This window comes from Balaenoptera musculus, chromosome 18, assembly GCF_009873245.2.
Source record: "Balaenoptera musculus isolate JJ_BM4_2016_0621 chromosome 18, mBalMus1.pri.v3, whole genome shotgun sequence".
Lineage (NCBI taxonomy): Eukaryota > Metazoa > Chordata > Mammalia > Artiodactyla > Balaenopteridae > Balaenoptera > Balaenoptera musculus.
The window spans coordinates 11,736,917-11,755,182 of record NC_045802.1 but is presented as its reverse complement, the minus strand read 5'-3'; the positions used below and the strand labels follow the sequence as shown (position 1 = coordinate 11,755,182).

Here is an 18,266-nt window from a genome sequence, read left to right as displayed (position 1 = left end):
ACCTAGGCTGAGCAAAAACAGTGAGTTCATTGTAACTAAATTCTGTTTGGTTATGGATGGTCTACGTGTGGCCTAGGACAAATTTTAAGAAAGAATTGTTATGCTTGTTAATTCATATCCAAAACAATAACACATAACTTATTGTAAGTCAAACCATGGAAAAAATAGCTAAAAATAGTAAGATAAAATGAGCTGGATAAATTAAAAGAAGTCATGTACTTAGGACCCCAGTAACATATGTTTAAACAGATGAGATATTTGTTGACACGCAGCTTAGCAACTGTCAACAGGGTTACGGAGGTTCCCCCAAAAAGGGAATAACGGCCTTGTTTCACTTAACAGAGGCCTTCTCTACTCTGTATTCTCCAGTCCACTTTGGGAGTTATGAATTCTAGGCACCACACTTGAAGGAAATGATGTACAAGAATGGATCCTGAACGATGAGATGCTGTAGGTGTGATGTCTGAAAGGCCAGAGCGTATTCAATTTGGTATCATTTTTTTTAAAGACTGGCAAGATCACTTTAAGGTCTTTTATCTATTTTTTAATAGAAAGATTTATTTATTCAATTATTTATTTATTTTGGACACGCCGCTCAGCATGCGGGATCTTAGTTCCCCGACCAGGGATCGAACCCATGCCCCCTGCACTGGAAGCGTGGAGTGCTAACCACTGGACCGCCAGGGAATTCCCTCAATTTGGTATCTTAAATTCTGAATTTAATGGACTTATTTCTGTTAAAGGGGCAAGTCTATACAGACGGCACCAAAAGGTGAAAGTGTCAAAAAGAGACTTTTGTTTCAATATTAGGAAGAGCTTTTCTAACAATTAGAACTGTCTGTAAGTGCAAGTATCCATCTGAGTAGATAATGAATTTCTCATCAAGGGGGATAAAAACAGAGGCTGGATGAGCATTCCTTAGTGATGTCAAAGAGAAGATCCAGACAGTTAACGAGGAGGCTTGCATTACGTTCTGCTCTAAAGTTTTCTCCTGCTCTGACATAAAATGTCTTCTTATGAGGTAGAATTAGTTTGTAATTCCTAGCACTAACTAACTGCTTGGTACATTTTAATAAAATGTTCACTATAACTTCTTTACAGTTTTTATATACAGTGGAATACTTGCAACGTATTAAGCATTAGTACTGACTAGTAATTATAAATAATTCTATAACTAAAATACATAAAGGTAAAGCATTTATAACATAATCAGATGTATCACTGATGATAAAAATCCTTACACTGTAGTATCTGTATCAAAGAAAAGTTTAGCGAGGCATAAAAACAGTTGGTGTTCAGATAGCTTTCTTGGAAATGACTGTATTTAAATTCATGATAAAAGGGAGTTTTCGATGTGTCTTGAGCTAAGATGTATAGCATTGTGGCTTATATAACTCATTAATGTCACAGAGTAAAACTGTATGTATAAAAAAAGTATACAGATACTTTAAGTAATTGTGGAAGAATTATTTCTCATCATTTTTACAGAGGTATATCCCATTAAACTTAGGTTTTGCAATGAAGTGGTTCTTTAGGTGAATTAGTCCAATTTGATATTTATTAAATAGTATATGTATATTTCCTAAGTAGTTTCTCCCTATGAGATAGATCGATATATTATTATAAAATAAAAATTGATAACATAAAAAGTGTCTCAATATTTACTTAATTAAAAACCTCCTATAAAGAACGCAATCTTTAGAACTCATCAATCATACTCGTAATGTAAATGTAAGCCCATAGTTTCTTTTCAGAATAACACTTACATCCTAGTAGCAGTTGCTAAAATTATTTCTGGCTGTAGACAGGACATGCATGTGTGCACTCATGCATACATACTTACACATATACATACAGCTCTGCAATATACAGTCTAGATACCGTAGTGCCAATAGGAGTCACAGTCAGACAGACCTAGTTTTGCAATTCCTTTTGTGACCCTTGGTAAGACATTTAACCTTTCTAAACGTCAGTCTCTTTATTTGTAAATGGGAACTAATACTTCTTGTGAAGATTGAAGGAAATTAAATGCTCATTAAGTATTGGTCCCCATTCCTTATCACCCATCTCTCTACTCACAGAATTTTAAGTATCAAATGAATAAATGCATATAAAAGTCTTTTGTAAATCAAAAAGAATGTTGCAATTGTAAAGTATTACCTCATTTAATAATTAAGGCAACTTATCTCCCTGTATTACATTATGGCTAACGGCGTTCATTAATGTTTTGAATAATCTGTGTAGTATATGGATCATAATATAATAACAAATTTCTACAGCACAAATTAACAGCTTAAAACAAAAGCTCAAGTTTGAAAACAGAGAAAACTATCATCAGTAAACAACTACCCCCTAAATCATTTTGGAATAATCCATAGAATTTTAAAGAAATAATTTACCATTTATTTGGAACAGGCTGGGCCTATACACATAGCAGGAGAACAGAGGCTTTACCACGCAGCTGAAGAGAAGGGAAAAAAAAATTTTTCCCTCAAAATTTCACCAGCCTATTTTCTCGCCCAAACAATCTGGATAATTTTCTCAATAATTCACACTACTTGAGTTATATTCAGCGTTCAAATACACACTCTAGTGCGGTTGTGAAGTATATCTTTCCTAGACTTTCTGATTTAAGAAGATTATAGCATTCAATGGTAAAGCAATATAAATTATACAAAAATTGGAAACATTTTTTTTAAAAGTCAGTGTAATTTGATATTGTTCTGATTTTTTGTTTTTAAAGATACAGATATTGAAACTATCACAGCTGATAATTTTATTCTGACATGAGTTTAAAAGGTTAAGTTACTATCTGAAGAAAGGTAATCTGGTTGCCTTTCACGGCAGCCTGCAAGCTCCGCAATCTGCATAGAGAGGGGCATTTGTCATCATTAGCTGAGCTGTGACAGCTGGCACCCAGGGTGTCCCAGAATCAAGGAGCAGCAGAGACACTCTTGGTTTAGGTTGCCATTAAGTGTAGTAGGTTTCTTGAGGATCAAGTACATTTTATGAAAAGCTTTGTGATCTAACTAACAACAGTGAACATATTTGGATTTTCCATAACATGGATAATACAATGATAGCACATAATTAGCAGGTTGCCTCTAGACAACAAGATGCCAGTTTACAGTATGAATAAATATCTACTGCCTGCCACTTAGAGAAGGAGAATTGTTTTCAGCACCCAAATAGCTCCAGCAGAGTGTTTTTTTTTTTCAAGGCTGCATTAGGGTGATCAATTGATTAAGTACATTTAAGGAAACAGATTGAAGATAGAAAGGATAGTTCTCAGATATATTTTAAATTTGGTTGTAAACAATGCATAATGTCTCAGGAGTGAACTCAAGTACACACGCTCAATATAGTACACATCCTTTTGATAACATGAATATGAAAATTAAAATCATTTGCACAGATGCAATCCGCCAACTGTTGGAGGTGTATGTAGTTGATAATATGTACTTAAAAATATTCCTCGGCAAAAGTTTAAAATCAGAATCTTTTTACCAAATGAGTGCTACCCACCATGGATCTGAAACAGCGGTGGTTAATATATCTAGAAAATAATTTTTCAAATTTTAACATTTTTACGTATAGTGCAAAACTATATAAAGCAAAAGAAACTTTAAATTAAGAAATAGGTTGATCAGATCTTTGAAAAATAAGAAGACTACAATCCCTTTAAAAAATCATCAATGCTTGGAAACATAATCAATAACAATAGGTTTTATATTATTATGTAAACTAGTTTTCCACAAATAAAACTAATTTTTGTGTTAATGTAAAATCTATGCAAATACATGCAGTCATTTATCAGGAAAGCTGACAAGCATTCCATATTGGAGGGGGAAATGAAACTGCCTCAAGAATAGAGGCAATTAATTATTTCTGTATTTTTTCTTCTTCTGTCTTGAGGCACAAAAGTTATCCATCCAGTTAAAACAGCAAATGAAATAAAGAGATTTTTTTTTTATTTAAACACATATGGCTTTTGCCTGCAATACTGATCACCACAAGGTCTACAGATGCCCGTGGCTAAATTGTACACTGGCAGATGCACACAGGGGAAAACTGTGCTAATGCAGCGTGGAGAGCAAAACAAATGAAGAACTGAATTTGCTAGTAAAAGGGGAAAAAACAACAACAAAAAACAAAAAAAAACCCCAAACCAAAAAACCCCACACTTTTCCCCCCGGTGAGTTATGCAATTTGCTTATCAGATACAGGTTTACATTGCAAAAAATTTAACCTTGGCCTGTTGCAAAAAAAGTGAAAACAGTTTTAAGTAAGTGAAGGCGTTTTTATGTATACGCATGCATATGATGTATGTGAGTGACTGAGCAATATATTTTTACTTCTACGGACAGAATGACAAGTAATGTTTAAACTTCTCAATTTTGCAATTAAAAGCTCATGACATTCAAAACTGCCATAGTATATATGACTGGATAAATACTGTTGGAACTTCCAGTTATTACTACCTTAAAAATCCATTTAGCTGCAATCTCTTAAGGTATTATTGAAAACTGTAAGGGTTATTACAGAACAATCTGGCAGATGTGATATTAAATCCTGGTGGCGACAAGAATCCTATATTTAGTGGCTGCTTCCTTTTAACAGGTTAACATAAAAAATGTATAGAGGCCAATTCAATCTTTTACTATCTGAAACACTGTGTGTGTGTGTGTGTGTGTGTGTGTGTGTGTGTGTGTGTGTGTATACATACAGCCTGCATGCACAGGCTATTTTGCAAACCATAAAAAGAGTGTACTTCCTAAAAATGGTTTAAGATTATTAAGAAAACAATAACTTCCTTCTTAATAGGTCTGTAAGCATGCATAACATTAAAATTCCTATTATAATTGCCAAATAAAAATATAAAACAGAAAGCATTTAAATAATTTTGTATTTTTATATCTTGGAGGAAGAAAAGAGAAGACTAGTTGTACTATGCCAAGTTGTAAAAAGGCAAAATACTTGAAAGGGCTTCATTATCAATGAGTATGTTTGCACTACTACAATTTAAGAATTCTTCGTTTGGAGTATTTATAACCATCTAAATTTAAATGACAATGTATATTTATACAAAATTAGGATTCGAAGCATATGTTCCCAGAATGTGTATATATTAATTAATATTAGCTCTAATAAACTCCTTGGCCTTGTCCCCCACCATTCAAAGGGAGGATTAATTTACTGAAAATGTAAAGTAAAATGTAACTTAAATACTGAGAGGAGATTTATTTCTCTAATGACATAAAGCTAGTAACATTACAAATATTGCTAACTTACATGAGGAACACCTGTTTCTTAATACGCATTTTGATGTGCAAACTGTAAACTATATTCCTAAATCTAATACATATATTCATGCGAGCACAACAAATATTACCAGTTCCTTTGAAAATGAATCCTTTACCAAGCATTTAATGTCACATATTGAAATGAAACAACTTTCATGTAAAATAAAAACTGTGAACCTATTGCTTCTACATCTGAAGTAGCATTTTACATTTTGCCTCTACTTTGGTGCTCTCTGATTAAAACTGGTCTTAAGTTAGAAGCATGATGAAATAATAAGTTCTAGGGGAATAACTAAAGGTGCTTATAGTCTAAAGTTTTTTGGATATAAAACTAAAACACCCACTTATAAATGAATCATAACATTTACAAATTAAAAAATAAAATAGGGGCATGAGGAAACTTTTCTTGTGTCCATGGAAATGTTCTATGTCCCAGATGTTACATGACTGTACACATTTGTCAGAATTCATAGACTGGAACATTCACATTGAAAAATCATAGACTAGATCAGTACTGTATGCAAAACATACATAATAAACCTGACTTTAATAATAAATAGATTTCACATAAAAATAAAATAATAAAGCTATACCTTTTTTTCCACTGAGTTCACAAGTTTTTTTCAGAGACACTATGTCTTACAAACTCTTTATGCTCTTCATGCTTTTAATTTGATCTAGATGCTTAGATAAAATAAACAAACACCTAGATTAAAAAGTTGTAACTTATTAGTACTTTTGACTTGACATTTTTGACAAATCATATGGGAAAATTGTGCTTTCAAGAAATAGTACACATAGGTACACTGAAATGTATATTATTAGAATCGTGAAAATAATCATACATAAGTAGAAATTAAATATTATTTAGGTGACCTATTCTCAGAAAATGTTTATAATCTGTATCTATATGTAAAGTTATAAAGGAAATTCCTATTCATAAATAGATTTCCATCTTTTTCTACAAAGTATTTATTTTATCGCATATAATACATGTGATAAAGGTAATAGGTTTTTATTAGTATAATTATCCTTTTAAATTATTACTTACTCCAGTTACTGATCATTAAAAAAATAAATCCTAGCTTAGAGGAATTGCTTTGCTCATTAAAAAATAAGCTCTGAAACTGTAAATTAGGAATAGGAAATGTTATTTTAGACATGTAGTCACTGGAAGCTGATTATCTACATTCTGTACTCTAGTCTCAAGGTTATGTCGAATATTTTCAGTGGCTTAATCACATACAGTCTGGGATAGTAATGAGAGCTATGCAGTCCTGGATGACCCACTACAGACGTACAGATTAACAGACACTAATCACATCTGATTCCATTGTTTTCTCTAAGTGCAATAAAACTGTACCGTACTAAGAGTACTAAAGATGTAGTCATATACGCAGAAGTCTATAAATCCATGTTAGTAATGGGTTAAGGAATACCTAGTTTTCATATATTCATATAGAAAAGAATCACATGAGCCCATTTATCCTGTCACAATATGTCTATAATATCCAAATTAAAAACATAAGCTGAAATCTAGTAAAATGAATTTAAATTTTACAGATTATAAAGATAACAGTGACTTTCTAAAGGGTCAGTGGGGAATTGGAATACTGGAATCAATACTTCCTCCAGGATACTCAACAAATGATTGATTGACCTCAATATCCTTAAATGTTTGGAAAGGGTTAGAGATCACGAATGATAGTGAACAATAAAAAAATCTTTTGGTTGACAACCTTGCCCCTCAGATTTGTTAGTTTACAGATGCAACTTAAGATATCCTGCACCGCTGTGTATACAAATGAAGTGAGGAAAGAGAGACAATTATCTAAATAACCCAGGCTTTAAATTTCTTTTTTCTACCAAGAGAAAGGTTTTGGCCAGAGTTATCCAGAATCACCTCAAATCTGAAAATCTAGCAGTGGTGATAATTCTTGTAAAGTACCCTTCCAACTTCCATTTTTAATCTCAAAGTTACTTTCTTTTCAACATTTATTAATACCAATAACAAATTTACTAAGCAACACTGTAGGGAAAAAAAAGTACTCCTTACTACCAACGTGACTATATTATCATATACTAGGGGGATGAGGAAAACTGAGGCAACAGTCTTGAACATTCCAGTGAAGAATTAAGAAAATAATTTTTAAAACTTAACCACAATTATCAGGATGCTCTGATAAAAGAAATAAAATAGGGTTTAAATTGTGCAAACAGTGACCTCAATTCTCTGCTCTACTTTGTCATAAACCTGATATTAAAATATGAAATAATTATTTTAAGAACTCATTGAAACTTTTGAAGCTTTCAAGCTGTTTTGTTTTAAGTGTTCTTATACAAGGAGTCACAACAGGAAGAAAGGTATAGATGCCATCAAGTTAGATTACCAGAAAAACTCCCTCTATTTTACTTTATTTAATGTGACACGTAAAGAAAACCCTGCACAAATATCTGTCTTTAATTTCTCTAGTGTAAAAAAAGAAATATATTGTGTCTGGCAGAATGAAACAGATGAAATAGCCCGGGTGCATTTAAAAAAAAGAAGACGGGGGCAGAAATCAGATGCGTACAATGAGCCTTCAAAGCCACTCCAGCAGTAGGGATAAATAATTTAATAAACTCAACTTCATATTCTTTTTATCTCCCCAGTGTAATAAGCACATATTAAAAAAATAAAACTTTAAATTCATGAATACCTGTGACTAGAATAGCAGCCAGCAGATAATGAAAAAACACAAAACAATATTTATGTGAGCATTTAACATGTGTGTGCATACATATCCTCTAACTAACAGATACATTTTTCCAGATGAAAGGTCACAATTGCTTAAATTTATGAACAGGCAATTCACATTTAAATTAGTTTTTTTAAAACACAGAAACCTTGCATTCCTACATTTCTCAACATAATAGAGTTTTTCTTTAACCTAATGAGGTGCCTATTTGCACATTACTTCCTGTGTCCCATATAAGTTATGTAGGTTTACAGAAGGGAGGGATAAGTTACCTAGGAATTAGAACCTCAGGAAAAATTATTTTGCCATTGTTATTTTGAATGCTTGAAAGTGTTAAGGATCACAATATTTAATTATTTTATATGCATTATTAGTCCTAAAATTTATGATAATGGTGTGCTTGTGACTTTCTCCAATTTTTTTCATAATTGCACATTTTAAATCAAGGCTGCCCAATCCCACTAATGGGCATATACTCTGAGGAAACCATAATTCAAAAAGAGACATGTACCACAATTTTCATTGCAGCACTATTCACAATAGCCAGGACATGGAAGCAACCTAAATGTCCATTGACAGATGAATGGATAAAGAAGATGTGGCACATATATACAATGGAATATTACTCAGCCATAAAAGGAAACAAAATTGAGTTATTTGTAGTGATGTGGATGGACCTAGAGTCTGCCATACAGAGTGAAGTCAGAAAGAGAAAAACAAATACCGTACGCTAATGCATATATATGGAATCTAAAAAAAAAAAAAATGGTACTGATGAACCTAGTGGCAGGGCAGGAATAAAGACGCAGACATAGAGAATGGACCTGAGGACGAGGGTTGGGGGGAAGGGGAAGCTGGGGTGAAGTGAGAGTGGCACTGACATGTATACACTACCAAATGTAAAATAGATAGTTAGTGGGAAGCAGCCGCATAGCACAGGGAGATCAGCTCGGTGCTTTGTGACCACCTAGAGGGGTGGGATAGGGACGGTGGGAGGGAGCCTCAAGAGGGAGGGGATGTGGGGATGTATGATATGGGGATGTATGTATGCATATGACTGATTCACTTTGTTGTGTGATAGAGGCTAGGGCAGTATTGTGAAGCAGTTATACTCCAGGAAAGATATATTAAAAAAAATAAATCAAGGCTGCCTAATAAACTAAGTGAATGAAATGGAAAAGTCAAGTCGGTTAGACCTTAAAATCCCAAATACCATTCGAATGTAAGCATCTCAAACTGTCATTAAATCCTGAGATTCTTGGGGTTTTTTTCTTCAATTAGGTCAGTTTTCTTCAATTATCATTCTATTATTAGCTCATGTCAAAGATGTCTGAACAGCATACCAATGAAAACAATTAAGCATTTATATCCTAAAGCATGGGACACATGCAAGCTTTCATTCCAGTACTAACCACTATGATTATATTTATAGTAAAAAAAATAATATAAGACTGGTGTCATTAGAGTTGTTTTATGAACTCTTCACAAAAGTAAATAAATCGATTTTAAGCTATCTCCATGTATTACACAATCATATAAAATAACTAGTTCAATAGGTCAAATGATTTTTTTAAAAAATTACTATAAAATAGTTAAATAAGTTGCTCCCACAAAACAAGTTTATCTCCAAAGCCTAGATGAAAATCAGCAGAACTACACAAAAATGTACTGTATATTCTCCATAGGTCATTTCAAAAAAAAAAAAAATTAAGGGATAGAAAGCACACTCAGAATAGTTTAATTTTCCCTTCAACAATGAGAAGCGCCTGACATCGCTGAAAGGATCAGCTACAGAAGGCAATTCGTTTCACGTGTTCAGTGTAATAGAAAATCACTGTGTTGCAGCAGCAAGCACTACTTGCGCGGAAGTATTATTCTAGGGCGGCCAGTTCACCCACAGTGATAAGAACGGGTGCCTGAATCCTATGTTATGTAAATCACTGTCAGCTCCCTGCGTAAAGGGTGCTGAAGGAAGCAGCTCAGAAAACACAGTCCCAGCGTCCTTGAAACCGAATGACTTCACTTCCCGGGAACACTCTGGGACTAACGAGTTTCTTAGTCCTTTTCTCACCATCCATTTTCTTCTTCAAAGTGCAAATCGTTAGTGAAAAGGCCCTGGTTACACCAATTAGTTTGCACGAAGTGCTCTGGCGTTTAGCTTTGCTTTAACCCAATTAAGCCGCACAGTGAGCCTCGAAGATGCGCCACCTGCGCGCCTGGCTCCAGCGCGGCTGCCCGGCGCCCCTCGCGCCCTTCCAGTTAGACCCACCCGGACGGCCGCGCCACGGTCCCCCGAACGGCCCTGGGGCCTCTGCGTCCCAGGCTGCCTCCCCTCCTCGACAATCGGGGGGCACCTGAAGGTGGCCCAAGAAATCGAGGGGCCAGGTCTCTACCAAGCCACTCTGACCTGAACCCAAGGAAGAGCGCGCGGGGCGCAGGGGCCCGCGGCCGGCCACCAGAAAGCGCGGGCTCGGCCGCGACCACACGTGGGCCCGGGCGGCGGCCGGGCAGGGGGCCGCGAGGGCAGAGAACCTGGCCTGGAGCGGACGTGGAGAAACCTGGGGCACTAAGTAAGGTTTTAAAACAACCCATACGCACGCACACACACCAAAGCCTGCCTATGGGACATGGAGCAGAGAGAGGAAAGAAGGATGGGCCGGGAGTGTAGAGCAGCGGGAGAGAGGGGACCAGTGGGAAGCACGCAGGACCTGCACTGGGTGGGGACAGAGGTGGCTTTTCCCCGGAGACCACGGCACATCTTCGCCTTCTTGGCCGCAGGTTCTCCGGCTCTGATCTGCCTCCTTTTCCAACTGCCAAAAGGTAGCAATGCGTTCACCCGCATCGCCGGCAAAGTGGGGAGGGGCTGGCGGGTGCGCCCAATCCCTGCTCCTAAGGAAATGGAAGGCTCTTGGGGAACAGAGTAGGTGGATGCCGTGAGCCCCGAATCTAATGTACTATTTTAAGCTAAATCGAAATCTCCCACTCTTGGATAACAAGAAAGTATGATGCTGTACCTGTGCAAAGAAGAAGAAAAAAAAAAAAAATCAAAAGCTTGAGTAAAAAGAGGGAGCCCTGAACAAAATCTTGTTACAAGTGGCTCTGAAAGAAAGTGCCTACAAACCTGTTCCAGGAATTATAGGATTTTGCTGGAAATATTCTTAATTTGAAAGAGATGGCCTCTAAATTAAAGGTAGGGAATTAAAAATCTGCCTAGGTTTAAAAACAACTACAGAACCCCTAAGTAGTATTTCTTCCATTTCCTGTACATTAAGGACACAGTTGGTACCACCAGGAAAAAAAAAAAAATGTTCTATATAAATCCATTTCTCCCCTCCTTTTTCAAGGTTCCCAAATTTAGAAATATTGATTTCTTTCAAAGTTTTCAAAAATGATATTTAAATTTAAAACCCCGATGACTGCAAAATTAATTTTCTTTAAAAATCTTAACCATTTCCCTTAATCAAGTCACATGAAATAGTATAAAATTAGAAGTCTACTGTCAGGTGACCACTAAGGACCCTTAGGAGAGGAGATATATCCTTAATTATGCATCTGTAAACAAGACAGAAACCCCAAACCTACAAAATTTCAGGATAGGTATCTGCCAGTAGGTTAGATGATCTCTCCTGAATTTTCACGTATTAAAATACAGCTCATTAGGAACTCACATTAAAATAACCTCTGAATCACAGAGATAGTTTATTTCACAAATATTTCTGCCAATGCGTACAAAACTTAGTGTCCTGGTTATAATGTTGGGCAAAGTACAAAGAGGACTGCGGATGGGGGGAGGGGTGTACTAAACGTTTTTGAAACATCCTAACTTAAACTGAGGTAGACAATATCTAACAGCAATAATTTTCAGATTCCTTTCAACAACTGCAAATGAGAAAAAACATAGGTAAAACACCGTATAACATTAAAAAAAAATCATTCTAACACAGAACATCCAGAAAATTATACAGGTACTGGTCCATCTAAAGCCAACTTGCATATACATGAAAGAGCAAACTCCCACCCTGCATTCAAAAAGACCTCGAGGATTAACAGGCGTTAATTATCTTACTCTAAATGCAAGTTAGTGACTTTTGTTTCAGAAAACCCCATCTAGTTCACCAATTGATGGATGACCCTTAGTACACCTGTATTTGCATTTCCTCAGTAAAAAGACAAGCAGGGTTTTCAAGCACAGAAGAGGACCACTTTGCCAAGTCTTTTCAAAACGTCAATATGCTTCAATTAATACCAAAGCTGAGAGATTCCTCTTGATTTCCAAAACTGTCTAGGTGGCCTGGGTGGTTTTCTGCCCGGCAGCAGCCTCCTACCTTTAGTTTGTGCGCCTATATCCATGAGGGGGGATTAATTAGCCGGGTTGGAGCTGACGGAGGCTGTGGTGACGAGCCCAGTGGCGATTGGCCGCCAGCCTGCCTGGCCCTGCCTTTATAATTTCCACACGAGTGCATCTGGGCTCTTAGACAAACCAACCGCAGCTTCTTCTGACATATACACACGCACACGCACCCCCGACACACACTCAGCACACTTTTCCTCCATCTGACTAACAGTCCTGCACACACCATGATTACAGGAAAGCGTAAATAAATACGGAAAGGGTTGATTATTTTGACTACTGGAAGAGCTTTGCTGGGTCTCAGCGCAACTTTTGTTTTTATTACTGAGAAGGTGATCTCTCCATGCGTTTCTCTCACACAAGGATTCTTTAAAAGAGGAAGAGAGAGAGGGGGGAGACCAACCTTTCACTTTAAGACCGGCTGGCCTCAAAGATAAAAGGAAGGGGAAAGCAGCGCTAGGAATCCACCACTGCAGCACTTCGGAAAGACGTTTCTGATACATTTCTGAGCGCGGCGGCCCGTTTCTCCACCGAAGTTGGCTCCAGCTCTAGCAGCCGCATTGGATCCCACAGCTTATTGCGAGACTCCGGTGTACAATCCGGATCTCTGCCCCAACATGATCGCGGCCCAGGCCAAGCTGGTCTACCACCTGAATAAATACTACAACGAAAAATGCCAAGCCAGGAAAGCTGCCATTGCCAAAACTATCCGGGAAGTCTGCAAAGTAGTTTCCGACGTCCTGAAGGAGGTGGAAGTGCAGGAGCCCCGGTTCATCAGCTCTCTCAACGAGATGGACAATCGCTACGAGGGCCTCGAGGTCATCTCCCCCACCGAATTTGAAGTGGTGCTTTACCTTAACCAAATGGGGGTGTTCAACTTTGTGGACGACGGCTCGCTGCCCGGCTGCGCGGTGTTGAAGTTGAGCGACGGGCGCAAGAGGAGCATGTCCCTCTGGGTGGAATTCATTACCGCCTCCGGCTACCTCTCGGCGCGCAAAATCCGGTCCCGGTTTCAGACGCTGGTGGCTCAAGCGGTAGACAAATGTAGCTACAGGGATGTGGTAAAGATGGTGGCAGACACCAGCGAAGTGAAACTGAGAATCCGAGATAGGTACGTGGTGCAGATCACCCCGGCTTTTAAATGCACTGGGATCTGGCCCAGGAGTGCTGCCCACTGGCCACTTCCCCACATCCCCTGGCCGGGACCCAACCGGGTGGCGGAGGTCAAGGCGGAAGGGTTCAATCTCCTGTCCAAGGAGTGCCACTCCCTGGCCGGCAAGCAGAGCTCGGCCGAGAGCGACGCCTGGGTGCTGCAGTTCGCGGAGGCAGAGAACAGACTGCAGATGGGGGGCTGCAGGAAGAAATGCCTCTCCATCCTCAAAACCTTACGGGACCGTCACCTTGAACTGCCAGGCCAGCCCCTGAACAATTACCACATGAAGACTCTGGTTTCCTATGAGTGTGAAAAGCATCCCCGGGAGTCGGACTGGGACGAGTCTTGCCTGGGTGACCGGCTTAACGGGATTTTGCTGCAACTTATCTCCTGCCTGCAGTGCCGGCGGTGTCCTCACTACTTCCTACCGAACTTAGATCTGTTTCAAGGCAAACCTCACTCGGCTCTCGAGAACGCTGCCAAACAAACGTGGCGACTGGCAAGAGAGATCCTGACCAACCCGAAAAGTTTGGAAAAACTTTAGAGGACAATTTAATCGAGAGCCGAAATGTGATTATACTATTCTTAAAGTTCTCATTAAGTGTAAACTTCCTGTTCGATTCCTATCTAATATTCCACTGGACAGTGCAAACAATCTCTTCCTTAAAAAGGAGTACTAACACAACGTTTAGGCATCATCTCACCCACCCCTCCAAGGGGAGGAAAAGAAGTAGGGAAAGCAGATGGAGAACACCTCAAACTCACAAGTATTAGAAGACTTCTTTACAAAGGATTTCATATCTCCCTTGAAAAGTACACAGTAACACCCGGAAAACAGCCTGGCTGTAATGCAAGACCACAGTGAACACTGCTTAACCATCAAAGGATTATAGCAATCCTGGCGATTTAGGTGCATCTGGCTGTGAGTAAACACGATTTGGATATGCCATCTGAAGGAAAGTGTAATGTATATTTTAATTTGTAACAAATATTGTGATCTCACATTGTCTTTGAAAGTGTGGATGTTGGTGTTTTGTGATTTGGTGAACAGAAGTTAAATTGCCATTTTGGATACTTCCAGACATTTTCCACTAACAAAGATATAATTTAAAGGTAGATTTCCTCCTGGTACTTTTATCTGTCTTTGAAAGTGTCTGAACTTTAAAAAGTTTACATTTTGTTTCAAATATATTGCTTGTTCTATTTCTAACATTCCATAAATATACTTGAAATGTTATTTAAATATATTCAAAGAAATTTGAATTCAGCTTATATAATAACGCTTGAATATCTGAATTATATATTTGAAAAATGCACTTGAAATACACTGGATAATTACTTTTGTGATTTAGATTTTAATTTCTGTTGCTGTTTTTTATTTAATTAGAAGCTAATAAATGAAGTAAAATAAAAGTTGTTGTGTCTCACTTTAAATTGTTTTCCTGTCAAAAGATGTAATGCTTCACTTTGAAAATTGAACCCACTTGAATATTTTAAACCTTTTGAGAAACATGCTAATGAAATAATTAAAAATAAAACCTTAAAATATTGGAGAAAAGCTCTTTTTGTATAGCTACAGAATACAGTGATCTACTGTCAGTTTCTGACTTACTTATAAGACTAGTCCATTCTACAACAGACGCAATTCAAATCTACCTTTGAAAGCTTGCTCTTCTGGGTTAATATTTTTGTAGAATTTTTGATAATATAAGGATGAAATATGTCATGACAGTCAAGGTTGCTGAGTTAAAAATCAGACTAACTCAGAGGAAATGAACTTAACAAAATCCTAATAAAACTTTTAAAATTTGTATATGAAAACTACGCTAATGAAATGAAGATAATTTCTGACCTATTTTATGCCAAGCCTTGTTTTATGCAGTAAGGGTTCCACGGCAGAATGAATGAATCAGAAATCCAAAATTACTTTTTACTTCATAGGGCAAGCCAATGATAAAAGCATAAAGACAAATTTAAAATTATTTAAAATCACATGCACTACATTCAAACTCATTTTCAAAATGCCATTCTTTTGGAGCTAGAAGTTAAAGAAGTCCTGTGATTATCCCTCAGAGTATTTTAAGAGTCAACAAGTGCGGGAGGGGCTAATCACCTGTGGGCCTTAGGGTAGTTAGTTAACTCAGGTGGGGGTACATTTTAGACTTTCAATTGTTATTCTACAAATAGTGTTTTAGAATGCTTTACTTCTGTATATAAATTAAATATAAATAATAAGGTTCTGGATCTACGGGAGCATTTGTCTTTCGCTATTTTAGAACAATTGCCTCTGAAAACTACTTCAAAGGAAGATCTCTGTAAAATGATGCTTGATTATCTAGCATGACACTTATGTTCTTGAATTCTTAGCCTCAGGAAAAAAGTTTACAAATTGCACAATAACATAAAAGTTAAAACAACAACAAAATTGATTTCAGAAGAAATTGTAGAGGTATAGAGCTGTTGAATACTCAGGTTTTAAAATTTACAAAATAAGATATAATAAACAAATATTTATGCATTTCAAATCATCTGAATATATATTGTCTGGCACTACACCCACAGAAGAATACACACTTTAAACATCTGAGCGCCAGTATGTACTATGTATACACATTTTAAATGAAAGCTTCTCAGATAATTGATTTCTCTTCCTCTTAAAATCACATATAAAACCCATTCTTATTTCAGGAGATGAAAACTGGATGTAATAACGGAGATGAATTTATAGCTAAATGTGCTCCGTAGTTTTCTTACAACCTTTTAATGAATTATTGTTCGTATTGCAATATACACTTTTGGAAATTAAAAGTGATCTTAGTAAGAAATGTCATGAGACCTTTCCCAGTCTTCCCAGAGAGCCTGAGATGCTGTACCCCAGGGGCCTGGGAGCAATTGGCTTCACTACCAAATCTGCCCAAGTGCACACAAAGGCACTCATAGAGAGACCGTTAAAATGTGCATGCTCTGGTATACAGGATTTAGAGTTGTTAATACATTCTTCAATCCCATAAAATAGAGCATGTGTTATTTCATTCATTTTATTTTCTATAAGGATGAGAATGTGCTCCCTTCCCCCAATGTCATTCAAAACCAAGCAAAATTGAAAACCACTTCCTGCCACAAAGCCACCAGTGCTGTACACGGAATCACTCGAACTCACTTTCGTGTCGATCTTCTTGAAGGCAGGATCATCCTCATCCACCTCGAAGTAGATTTCTGTCGTGGTGATGGAAAGAGTCCCCTTGGCCACCACCACAGGAGCAATGAGCTGGGCAGGAGTGCTGAGAACCACTGGGCCTGAAAGAGAGGGTACGGGAGTCAGGCCGCGCCTCTGCGCCCCTCTCCCGCTCCCTCGCTCCCGCTCCCTCCCGGAAGGGTACCACAGGTTTTTAGTTTTAGAGATGCACTGAAAGAGCAGTGTCTAGATTATGCAGCAAGCTCCTTTCATGTGAGGTAAGTCTGCTTAGCTTTTACACATTACCTTATAACGAGACTAGAGACAAATAATTCTATAAAAACTCAAAGAGATCAGAATATCGAATAAGTGACTTTCAGTAAGCGAGTCTGCAACCTCTGCTTAGAAATCCTACATGGTTAGTGAGGCGCTGACCTTAACCAGCTTAAAAGTGCAGAACGGACTCTCTTAAGGCCCTGATTCTCCACTGAGCATCAACGGCGTTCCGAGAAACGCGCTGGGCAGCCAGCGCCGTCCCCAAAGACCAGCCCCGTCCCCTGGGCAGTAGCGTGCCCCCAGGATGGGCGGGAGGACGTGAAGGGGTATAGGGTCTAATATATAAATTCCACTGCGCTGACGGGTTTGCATCTTGCAGGCAGATTAATATCGACATCCTAAGGCGCACCGCACACCGATATACGCGCAAACACGGACATTAAATACATTTTTATGCAGAAAAGAAAGAAAACTGTAGCAGTGATTTTTCTCACCGAGCACAGGTCAAAACTAATGAAATTGTAAGACGCTTGAACAAAACGATTCTCAGAAAAGCATTTGAAAAGTGTTGTTTCTCAACTTGTGGGACGAGAGAGACTAAGCTTCAGTAAAAGAAATGTTTTAGAAAGTGTGCCTACTAAGGCGCTGACTTCGAATTCCCTCCGAGTCAAAGTCGAAAATTACAAATTTCACGTATCAGAATATTAATTCAAAGTGGGATTACCTAACTGCTCCTTTAAGGTTCCCCGAAGGGGGGGCATTCTTCTCTACCCTCGACTTAAAGACTTAGAAATCAGAAAAAATGCATTTGTTTTTCTGTAGTAAGGGTGCATCATATTCCCTTCCACCACCACCCCCCCCAAATGCAGACAAATGAGTCACAGTAACAGCAGGAGGAAAGCAATGAAAAGGCAGGCCCCCTGCGGTTGCCCAGGCCCAGCCCCCGCCCCCCCACCCCCACCCCCCCGGCGGTGGCTCCTCGCGGGGAGACCGGCTCGCACCGCCACCGCCCCGGCCGCAGCGAGCAGGCCCGGCCCGGCCGCGCGGGGACGGCAGCGGAGTTCGCGCTTCCAGGGAGCAGCACACACCGAATCCACGACCGTCCTGCACAAAGCCGGGCGTTTCTGCCGCGGGAGGACCAGAGAGGAATCGGTCGGCTGCTGTCGCGCTTAAAGGGGTGGCTATGGAGCAAACTGTGTCAGTGTCAGCCCGCACCGCCGACCGTGACCGCCCGCCCGGGTCAGGCTACCGCCAAGCCCCTGCTTTGACT

General features: G+C 38.6%; 2 protein-coding genes across 9 annotated transcripts in view; one reads left to right on the top strand and one right to left on the bottom strand.

The window, feature by feature from the left end:
- Positions 1–18,266, bottom strand: part of NBEA (neurobeachin) — a 602,800-nt gene that overhangs the window by 185,055 nt on the left and 399,479 nt on the right. For all 8 annotated transcript variants that reach the window (XM_036831611.1, XM_036831614.1, XM_036831612.1 and 5 more), the window contains one exon: positions 16,706–16,842. In XM_036831611.1, coding sequence (XP_036687506.1) covers positions 16,706–16,842 — 137 coding nt within the window. The remainder of the gene's footprint in view (positions 1–16,705; positions 16,843–18,266) is intronic.
- On the top strand, positions 12,522–15,038 carry MAB21L1 (mab-21 like 1). The gene has a single exon (XM_036831619.1). It carries the CDS (start codon positions 13,010–13,012, stop codon positions 14,087–14,089), a length of 1,080 nt encoding a protein of 359 aa, XP_036687514.1. The 5' UTR covers positions 12,522–13,009; the 3' UTR covers positions 14,090–15,038.